This window comes from Vanellus vanellus (assembly GCF_965231255.1).
Source record: "Vanellus vanellus genome assembly, contig: HAP1_SCAFFOLD_2409, whole genome shotgun sequence".
In the NCBI taxonomy this organism is placed as follows: Eukaryota; Metazoa; Chordata; class Aves; order Charadriiformes; family Charadriidae; genus Vanellus; species Vanellus vanellus.
Genome location: NW_028127150.1, coordinates 1 through 10,098, shown reverse-complemented (window position 1 = coordinate 10,098; position 10,098 = coordinate 1). Strand labels below are relative to the sequence as shown.

At 72.1% G+C, this 10,098-nt stretch overlaps 2 protein-coding genes across 2 annotated transcripts; both read left to right on the top strand.

Moving 5' to 3' along the window:
- Window positions 1-732: 732 nt before the first annotated feature.
- LOC309685449 (beta-1,4 N-acetylgalactosaminyltransferase 1-like) lies at window positions 733-6,065 on the top strand (the record flags this gene model as incomplete). The annotated part of the gene is made up of 8 exons (XM_082501215.1): window positions 733-831; window positions 926-939; window positions 1,606-1,782; window positions 2,964-3,070; window positions 3,296-3,333; window positions 3,920-4,100; window positions 5,071-5,217; window positions 6,043-6,065. The coding sequence occupies 8 exons, from the start codon at window positions 733-735 to the stop codon at window positions 6,063-6,065; spliced, it is 786 nt and encodes a 261-aa protein (XP_082357341.1).
- A 309-nt stretch (window positions 6,066-6,374) lies between these two features.
- On the top strand, window positions 6,375-9,850 carry LOC309685448 (beta-1,4 N-acetylgalactosaminyltransferase 1-like; the record flags this gene model as incomplete). The annotated part of the gene is made up of 4 exons (XM_082501214.1): window positions 6,375-6,389; window positions 7,512-7,652; window positions 8,636-8,873; window positions 9,597-9,850. 4 exons carry the CDS (start codon window positions 6,375-6,377, stop codon window positions 9,809-9,811), a joined length of 609 nt encoding a protein of 202 aa, XP_082357340.1. The 3' UTR covers window positions 9,812-9,850.
- Between the last annotated feature and the right edge of the window lie 248 nt (window positions 9,851-10,098).

Genomic DNA, 10,098 nt, shown 5'->3' with positions numbered 1-10,098 from the left:
GAACTGGGGGAGTGGGAGGCGATGGGAGTACTGGGGAGGCACTGGGGGCATTGGGGGCCAGTGCAAGGCAGTGGGGACACTGGTTTGCACTGGGGAGCACTGCCGGCCACTGGGAGGCATTGGAGGCAATGGGTTGCATTCGGAGGCACTGGTTTGCACTGGTTTGCACTGGGTTGCACTGTTGTGCACTGGTGGCACTGGTGTGCACTGCTTGCACTGGGGGCACTGGTGGGTACTGGGGTCACTGGGCTGCACTGGTGGCACTGGTGGCACTGGGCTGCACTGGGTTGCACTGGGTTGCACTGGGCTGCCCTGGTGGCACTGGGGGCACTGGGGGGTGCTGGGGGCACTGGGTTGCACTGGTGGCACTGATGGCTCTGATGGCACTGGTGGCACTGGGGCACTGGTGGGTGCTGGGGGCACTGGGTTGCACTGGGCTGCACTGGGTTGCACTGATGGGCACTGGTGTGTGCACTGGGCTGCACTGGTGGGTGCTGGGGGCACTGGGCCGCACTGGGGTGGCACTGGTGGCACTGGTGGGTGCTGGGGGCGCTGGGGTGGCACTGGTGGCACTGGTGGGTGCTGGGGGCGCTGGGCCGCGCTGGGGTGGCACTGGTGGCACTGGTGGGTGCTGGGGGCGCTGGGGTGGCACTGGTGGCACTGGTGGGTGCTGGGGGCGCTGGGCCGCCCGGTGGCCGCGGTGGCCCGGGTGACCGCCCCGTTGCCGGCAGGATGCGCGGGGCGCAGCGGTCGCTGTGTGCGCTGCTGGTGGCCGCGGCCTCGCTGGCCGCGCTGCTGCTGCACCTCTGCGCCCCCAAGAGCCCCCCCAGCGTGGACCTGCGCCGCCCCCCCCCCGCGCGCCTGCTGCCCCCCCCGCTGCCCCCCCCCGCCCGCGCGTACCCCCACGTCCCCCTTCCGCCTCAAGGAGGAGGTCATGCAGTAAGAGCTGCGCCGGGGCTCCGGGGGGCGCCTGGGGGGGGGGGGGGCACCTATGGGGGGGGGTATCTATGGGGGGGTATCTATGGGGGGGGGTACCTATCGGGGGTGGTATCTATGGGGGTGGTATCTATGGGGGGGGCATCTATGGGGGGGTATCTATGGGGGGGGGTACCTATGGGGGGGGCGCCTATGGGGTGGGAGTACCTATGGGGTGGGGGGTACCCATGGGTGGGGGGCGCCTATGGGTGGGGGCGCCTATGGGGTGGGGGGTACCTATGGGTGGGGTACCTATGGGGGGGTATCTATGGGGGGGGGTATCTATGGGGGGGGTATCTATGGGGGGGTATCTGGGGGGGGGGTACCTATGGGGCGGGCACCTATGGGGGGGGTATCTATGGGGGGGGTATCTATGGGGGGGGGTGCCTGTGGGTGGGGGTACCTATGGGTGGGGGCGCCTATGGGGTGGGAGTACCTATGGGGTGGGGGGTACCTATGGGTGGGGAGGTGCCTGTGGGGAGGGGGCACCCATGGGTGGGGGCTCACAGGGATGGGCCCCCCGTGGGTGTATGTGGGCGGTGCCGGGCGGTGCCAGGGCGTGTCCGTGGGCGGGGCTGGGTGGGGCCAGGGCGTGTCCGTGGGCGGGCGGTGACGCGGGGCCGCGCGCAGGCTGCTGCCCGGGACCGGCTGCTCGTGCGAGGCGGAGGCGGCGCCGGCGCTGCCCCTCCAGCGGCCGCTCTTCGGGCGGGGACCCCCCGTCGACTTCGCCGCCGCCGCCTTCGGGCCCGGCCAGAGCGCGCGCCTCCAGCGCCTGCGCGAGCGCGAGTACCGCAGCTACCGCCTGCGGTGAGCGCCGCCCCGGGGGGGCGGGGGGCGGCGGGGGACCCCCCCCCCAGGGGCAGTGTGGGACCCCAAGATCAGTGTGGGGCAGGATGAGACCCCCCCCGGGAGGCGTCATGGGACCCCCCCCAGGGTCAGTGTGGGACCCCAAGATCAGTGTGGGGCAGAATGAGACCCCCCCCCCAGGGCAGGGAGGGACCCCAAGATCAGTGTGGGGCAGAATGAGACCCCCCCAGGGTCAGTATGGGGCAGTGGGGGACCCCAATATCAGTGTGGGGCAGAATGAGACCCCCCCAGGGGCACTATGGGACCCCCCCAGGGTCAGTGTGGGGCAGGATGAGACCCCCCCAGGGTCAGTATGGGGCAGTGGGGGACCCCAAGATCAGTGTGGGGCAGGATAAGACCCCCCCAGGGGCAGCATGGGACCCCCCCCGGGGGCGGCGTGGGGCAGGGATGAGACCCCCCCGGGAGGCGTCATGGGACCACCCCCCCAGGGTCAGTGTGGGACAGTGAGGGACCCCAAGATCAGTGTGGGGCAGGATGAGACCCCCCGAGGGCAGGGAGGGACCCCCAGGGTCAGCATGGGGCAGGATGAGACACCCCCCCCAGGGTCAGTGTGGGACGGGGGAGGACCCCCAGGGTCAGTGTGGGGCAGGATGAGACCCCCCCAGGGTCAGTATGGGGCAGTGGGGACCCCAAGATCAGTGTGGGGCAGGATGAGACCCCCCCGGGGCAGGGAGGGACCCCCAGGGTCAGTGTGGGACGGGGGGGGACCCCCAGGGTCAGTGTGGGGCAGAGGGGGGATCCCCTGGGATCAGTGTGGGGCAGGATGAGACCCACCCCAGGGGCAGCATGGGACCCCCCCCAGGGTCAGTGTGGGACCCCAAGATCAGTGTGGGGCAGGATGAGACCCCCCCCAGGGCAGGGAGGGACCCCCAGGGTCAGTGTGGGGCAGAGGGGGGATCCCCTGGGATCAGTGTGGGGCAGGATGAGACCCCCCCCGAGGAGCAGGATGGGGTCCCCCCAGGGTCAGCATGGGGCAGGATGAGACCCCCCCCGGGGCAGGGAGGGACCCCCCGGGACCCAGCATGGATCAGGATGGGACCCCCCGGGCTCCGCACAGGGTGGGGGTGTGGGGCAGGGCGGTGTGGGGCAGCGCGCCCCCCGGCTGAGCCCCCTCCCCGCAGGGTGCAGACCCCCGCCGACCGCCTGCTCATCGTCCGCGCCAACTCCCCCCTCGAGTACCCGGCGCAGGGGGTGGAGGTGCGGCCGCTGCAGACCGTCCTGGTGCCCGGTAAGGGGGGGGGCGGGGGGGCACTGGGGGGGCAGAAGGGGGGGGGGGGGCACAGGGGCGTCGGGGTGGCAGAGGGGTTGGGGGGGGCAGAGGGTGAAGGGGGGTGAGCACATGCGGGGGGGCACGGGGAGGGGTGGGGGGGGCACGATGGGCATGGGGGGGCAGGGGGTGCCCCCCAAACCGCCTCCCCCCCCCACTGACCCCCCCGTGTCTGCGGCCCCACAGGGCTCAGCCTGCAGGCGGAGGGCAGGAACACATACCAGGTGAGGGCGGGGTCTGGGCGTGGTCTGGGCGTGGTCCTGCACAAGCTGGGCGTGGTCTGGGCGTGGTCTGGGCGTGGTCCTGCACAAGCTGGGCGTGGTCTGGGCATTATCTGGGCGTGGTCTGGGTGTGGTCCGGGTGTGGACTGGGTGTGGCCCTACACAGACAGGGCATGGGCTGGGTGTGGTCCAGGCGTGGTCTGGGCATGGTCCGGGCTTGGACTGGGTGTGGTCCTATACGGGCAGGGCGTGGTCCGGGTGTGGTCCGGGTGTGGTCCAGGTGTGGTCTGAGTGCAGTCTGAGCATGATCCTGCACAGGCCGGGCGTGGTCTGGGCATGGTCCGGGTGTGGTCCAGGCAGGATTCTGCACAGGCTGGGTGTGGTCCGGGTGTGGTCCGGGGATGGTCAGGGCGTGGTCCGGGCATGATCCCAACATGGTCCAGACATGATCCTGTGTGGGCCCGGCGTGGCAGGGTGTGGCAGGGCGTGGTCCTACCTGCACACAGCCACTCCCCCATGTTCCGGGTGTGTCCTGGGCGTGTCCCCCCGGGGTTGTCCCCGCCCCCCCCCATAACCCCCTCCCCCGCAGGTGAACCTGACGGCCTCCATGGGCACTCTGGCGGTGGCGGCGGTGGTGGAGGGGGTGGAGCTGCGGGGGGAGGGGCAGCCCCACCTCTCGCTGGCCGCCGCCCACCCGGACCACCTCAACCGCCAACTCCAGTTCGTCACCTACACCAACACCCTCTTCCACCCCGACACCGCCGACATCGGTGGGTGCCGCGGGGCGGGCGCTCCTCCCACCGCCACCACCGGTGGGACCCGGGTGGGGTCTGGTCCCGTGGGTGCCATGGGTGGGACTTGGATGGGTGCTGACCCCATGGGTGCCACCAGTGAGACCTGGATGGGTGCTGACCTCACGGAAGGGTTCTGGATGGGTGCTGACCCCATGGGTGCCATGGGTGGGACCAGGGACCTGGATGGGTGCTGGCCTTGGAGAACCATGGGTGGGACCTGGATGGGTGCTGACCTCACGGAAGGGTTCTGGATGGGTGCTGACCCCATGGGGACCATGGGTTGGGTTTAGATGGGTGCTGGCCCCTGGAGGAACATGGGCGGGACCTGGATGGGTGGTGGTTCCATGGGAGAGACCAGGGACCTGGGTGGGTGCTGACCCCGTGGGTTCCATAGGTGGGACCTGGATGGGTGCTGACCCCATGGGTGGGATTTGGGTGGGTGCTGACCCCATGGGTTCCATAGGTGGGACCTGGATGGGTGCTGATCCCATAGGTGGGACCTGGTTGGGTGCTGTCCCCATGGGTGCAATGGGTGGGATTTGGGTGGGTGCTGGCTCTGGAGGACCTTGGAGGGGACCTGGGTGGGTGCTGACCCCTTGGGTTCCTTAGGTGGGACCTGGATGGGTGCTGTCCCCATGGGTGGGATTTGGGTGGGTGCTGTCCCCATGGGTGCAATGGGTGGGACCTGGGTGGGTGCTGGCTCTGGAGGACCTTGGAGGGGACCTGGGTGGGTGCTGACCCCGTGGGTGGGATTTGGGCGGGCGCTGACCCCGCGGGTGCTGCGGAGGGTCCCTGCCCCGGGGGATGCCGCGGTGGCACCACAGCCCGGCTCAGACCCGGTGACACCGCGTCCCGGGGGGGGTGTGGGGGTGTCCCCGTGGGGGCGGGTGGGTGCCCCCCTCCCTCCCTCCCCTCCCCCGCCCCCAGCGCCCCGTTGGCCCTCCAGTGCAGTTCGCCACCGACGGGCACAGCGCCGCCTTCGCCATCCGCGTCCGCCACCCGCCCACCCCCCGCCTCTACGGCCCCGCGCGGGACTGGGACGGGGACGGGGACAGCGATGGGGACAGCGACGGGGACAGCGACGGGGACAGAGGTGAGCCGCAGGGACCCCGCCTGCGCACCCCAAACCCAGTCCTCCCAGTGCCGGTGTCCCAGTCCTCCCAGTGTGGGGTCTCCCAGTCCTCCCAGTGCTGGATTGTCCCAGTCCTCCCAGTGTGGGTGCCCAGTCCTCCCAGTGCTGGTGTGTCCCAGTCCTCCCAGTGCTGGATTGTCCCAGTCCTCCCAGTGCTGGTGTGTCCCAGTCCTCCCAGTGCTGGAGGGTGCCCAGTGCTCCCAGTGAGGGTGCCCAGTGCTCCCAGTGCTGGAGGGTGCCCAGTCCTCCCAGTGTGGGGTCTCCCAGTCCTCCCAGTATGGGTGCCCCATCCTCCCAGTGCTGGATTGTCCCAGTCCTCCCAGTGCGGGTGCCCAGTCCTCCCAGTGCGGGTGCCCAGTCCTCCCAGTGCTGGAGTGTCCCAGTGCTCCCAGTGTGGGTGCCCAGTCCTCCCAGTCCTCCCAGTGCTGGAGGGCGCCCGGTCCTCCCAGTGCGGGTGCCCAGTCCTCCCAGTCCTCCCAGTGCTGGATTGTCCCAGTCCTCCCAGTGTGGGTGCCCAGTCCTCCCAGTGCTGGATTGTCCCAGTCCTCCCAGTGCGGGTGCCCAGTGCTCCCAGTGCTGGAGGGTGCCCAGTCCTCCCAGTGCTAGGGTGCCACAGTCCTCCCAGTCCTCCTAGTGCAGGTGCCCAGTGGTCCCAGTGCTGAAGAGCACTGGGCACCCTCCCAGTGCTCCCAGTGTGGGTACCCAGTGCTCCCAGTGCTGGAGGGTGCCCGGTCCTCCCAGTCCTCCCAGTATGGGTGCCCAGTCCTCCCAGCGCTCCCAGTGCAGGTGGCCAGTGCTCCCAGTGCTGAGGGGCGCCCAGCCCTCCCAGTGCTCCCAGTGCGGGTGCCCAGTGCTCCCAGTGCTGGAGGGCGCCCAGCCCTCCCAGTGCTCCCAGTGCGGGTGCCCAGTGCCCCCCGCCGCCCCCCGGCTGCCGCCCCCCCGCAGGGTACAACGTGTCGGCGCTGGTGACCATCGCCACGAAGACGTTCCTGCGGTACGAGAAGCTGCGGGGGCTCATCGCCAGCGTGCGCCGCTTCTACCCCACCGTCACCGTGGTGGTGGCCGACGACAGCCCCCGCCCCGAGCCCCTGCAGGGCCCCCACCTCGAGCACTACCTCATGCCCTTCGGCAAGGTGGGGGGGCGGGGGGGGGCACGGGGGGGGCTGGCAGGGGGGCGGCACCCCGGGGGGGGGGGATATGGGGGGGGGGGGGCTGGAAGGGCTGTGGGACCCCGGGGGTGGGGGACAGTGGGGGGGGTCTCAGGGCTGTGGGTCCCCGGGGAGGGGGGGACACACTGGGGGGGTCTGGCAGGGGTGTGGGACCCCAGGGGTGGGGGACAGTGGGGGGGGGTGTCTCAGGGGTGTGGGACCCCAGGGGTGGGGGACAGTGGGGGGGTCTGGAAGGGCTGGGGGACCTCAGGGGTGGGGGACGTTGGGGGGGTCTCAGGAGTGTGGGACCCCAGGGAGGGGGGACACTGGGGGGGTCTCAGGGCTGTGGGTCCCCGGGGAGGGGGGGGGACACTGGGGGGGCTGGAGGGGGTGTGGGACCTCAGAGGTAGGGGACACTGGGGAGGGGGGACACTGGGGGGGTCTCAGGGGTGTGGGACCCCAGAGAGGGGGGACACTGGGGGGGGGGCACTGAGGGGGCTCTCAGGGGTGTGGGACCCCAGAGAGGGGGGACACTGGGGGGCTGGAGGGGGTGTGGGACCCCAGAGAGGGGGGACACTGGGGGGGGGGCACTGAGGGGGCTCTCAGGGGTGTGGGACCCCAGAGAGGGGGGACAGTGGGGAGGGGGGACACTGGGGGGGGGTCTGAAGGGGCTGTAGGACCCCAATGAGAGGGGACACTGGGGGGGCTCTCAGGGGTGTGGGACCCCAGAGAGGGGGGACACTGGGGGGCTGGAGGGGGTGTGGGACCCCAGGGAGGGGGGACAGTGGGGAGGGGGGACACTGGGGGGGGGTCTGAAGGGGCTGTAGGACCCCAATGAGAGGGGACACTGGGGGGGCTCTCAGGGGTGTGGGACCCCAGGGGTGGGGGACACTGGGGAGGGGGGACACTGGGGGGGCTCTCAGGGCTGTGGGACCCCAGGGGTGGGGGACACTGGGGGGCTGGAAGGGTGTGGGACCCCAGGGAGGGGGGCACGGGGGGACCCTAGCAGGGCTATGGGGGGGGTGGGAGCGCAGGGGTGGGGGACATGGGGGGCCCTGGCGGGGCGCAGTGGGGCGGCCGTGGGGCAGTGACGGGGGGGCACCGCAGGGCTGGTTCGCCGGGAGGAATCTGGCGGTGTCGCAGGTGACCACCAAATACGTCCTGTGGGTGGACGACGACTTCATCTTCACCCCCCGCACCCGCCTGGAGAAACTGGTGGACGTGTTGGAGAGAACCAGTCTGGACCTGGTGCGGGCGCCGGGGGGGGGGTGGGGGGGGCCCGGGGGCACCCCAGGGTCGGGGGCCACCTTGGGGGGGTGCTGGTGGCCGGTCGGGTCCCCCATCTCCGGGTAGGGTGGTCCCAGTGCCCCATGGTGGTGGTGGTGGTGGGGGGGTTGCTCCCCATGCCTGGAGCTGGTGGGGTGTCCCAGTGCCGCCCAGTGCCACCCAGTGCCCAGGGGTGGGGGCCCCTGTGCCCCACACCCCCTTTGCCTGGTGACAGGGGGGTCCCCCAACCCAGCCCCCCCCCCCTCCCCCCCCTTCCAGGGGATGCCGGTGCCCAGTGCTGCTGGTGGGTGATGCTGGGAGGTACTGGGAGGTACTGGGGGTGTCTCGGTGCCGTCCCACTGGTGGGCGATACTGGGGGGTACTGGGGGGTGCCAGTTCCTGGTGCCGTCCTGCTGGTGGGTGATACTGGGGGGTACCAGGGGGTACTGGTGCCATCCCGCAGGTGGGTGATGCTGGGGTACTGGGGGTACTGGGGTACTGGGGGTGTCCTGGTGCCCAGTGCCACTGGTGGGTGATGCTGGGGGGGTCCCGGGGGTGTCTCGGTGCCGTCCCACGGGTGGGTGATGCCGGGGGGTGCCGGTGCCACTGGTGGGTGATGCTGGGGGGTAGTGGGGGTTACTGGGGTGTCATGGTGCCTGGTGCTGTGCTGCAGGTGGGTGATGCTGGGGGGTACTGGGGGGCACTGGGGGTGTCCTGGTGCCCAGTGCCACTGGCGGGTGATGCTGGGGGGGTCCCGGGGGTGTCTCGGTGCTGTCCCACGGGTGGGTGATGCCGGGGGGTGCCGGTGCCCGGTGCCGTGATGCTGCGGGTCCCGGGGGGTGCCGGGGTTCCCGGGGGTGCCGGGGGGTGCCGGGGTGTGCCGGGGGGTTCCCGGGGGTCCCGGGGGTGCCGGGGGGTGCCGGGGGTGCCGGTGCCCGGTGCCAGCGGGCGGTGCCGTCCCGCAGGTGGGGGGCGCGGTGCGGGAGATCACGGGCTACACCACCACGTACCGGCAGCGGCTGACGGTGCGGGGGGGCGGCGCGGGGGGGGACTGTCTGCGGACCCGACCGGGCTTCCACCACCGCCTGGAGGGGTTCCCCGCCTGTGTCGTCACCGACGGCGTCGTCAACTTCTTCCTCGCCCGCACCGATAAGGTCCGGCAGGTCGGGTTCGACCCCCGCCTGCGCCGGGTGGCCCACCTCGGTGAGGGGGGGGCCCGGGGGGGTGAGGGGGGGGCGGGGGAGTCCCGGGGGGGGAAGACCCGGGGGTCCCGGGGGGGAGGGGGAGGGGGGGGAGGGGCCCGGGGGGGAGGGGGTGGCAGGAGGTCCTGAGGGTCCCGACGGGGGACAGAGGGTGCGGGGGGGGGGTTGTAGGATCGCGGAGAGGGGGGACAGGAGCTCCTGAGGGGGTCCGGGGGGTTCGGGGTGGGGGGTCCTGGAGGTCCCCGGGGAGGGGGGGGCAGCAGGAGGCCCTTGGGGGGGGCAAGGAGGGGCCTCGGGGGGGGGATTCCAATGGTGTTGGGGGGGTCCGGGGGGGACCTCGGGGGGGTCCTGTGTGTCCCTCAGCAGAGGATCCCGGGGGGGCTCATTCTGGGGTGTCCTGGAGGGGGTCCCGGGGGGGTCCCGGGGGGTCGGGGTGCTGGGTGGGTGTAGGGTGACCCACTGGGGAGGTTCAGACATTGGGGTGACCCCCCTCCCCCAAGGGAAGAGGAGGGGCCGAACGGTGGAGTCCCGGGGGGGGTCTCAGACGTGGCGGGGGGGGGAGGGGCTGAGGGGGGGCAGAGGGGTCCCCTGTACCGTGGGGGTCACCGTGGGGGGAAGGGGGAGCAGGGGGCCACGGGGGGGGGGGGGGGGGGGAGGAAGTGCTGAAGACCCCATGGCGGTGCTGAGCCCGTTTTGGGGGTGTCCGTCCCTCCGTCCCCCGCAGAGTTCTTCATCGACGGTCTGGGGGTGCTGCACGTGGGGTCGTGCGAGGACGTGGTGGTGGATCACGCCTCGAAGTTGGCGCTGCCGTGGCGGCGCTCGGAGGGGGAGCGGCAGTACGCGCGGTACCGCTACCCCCCGGCCCGCGACGACAGCCTCCGCCTCAAGCAGCGCCTCTTCTTCTTCAAGAACCGCTTCAAGTGCATGGCCGGCAACTAGCCCCCTCCCGGCCGCCGCTGGCCACCCCCACCCCCCCACCCCGCCGCCGTGGGCCACCACCCCGGGGACACCCCTGTGGGCCCCCCCCATGGACCAACGCCACCGGCCACCACCCAGCGGCGCCCCTGTGGGCCACCACCCAGGGCCACCCCCGTGGGCCACCACCCAGAGGTGCCCCCATGGGCCGCCCCGATGGGCCACCACCCAGGGACACCCCTGTGGGCCACCCCCGTGGACCAATGTCATGGGCCACCACCCAGTGGCACCCCTGTGGGCCACCACCCAGG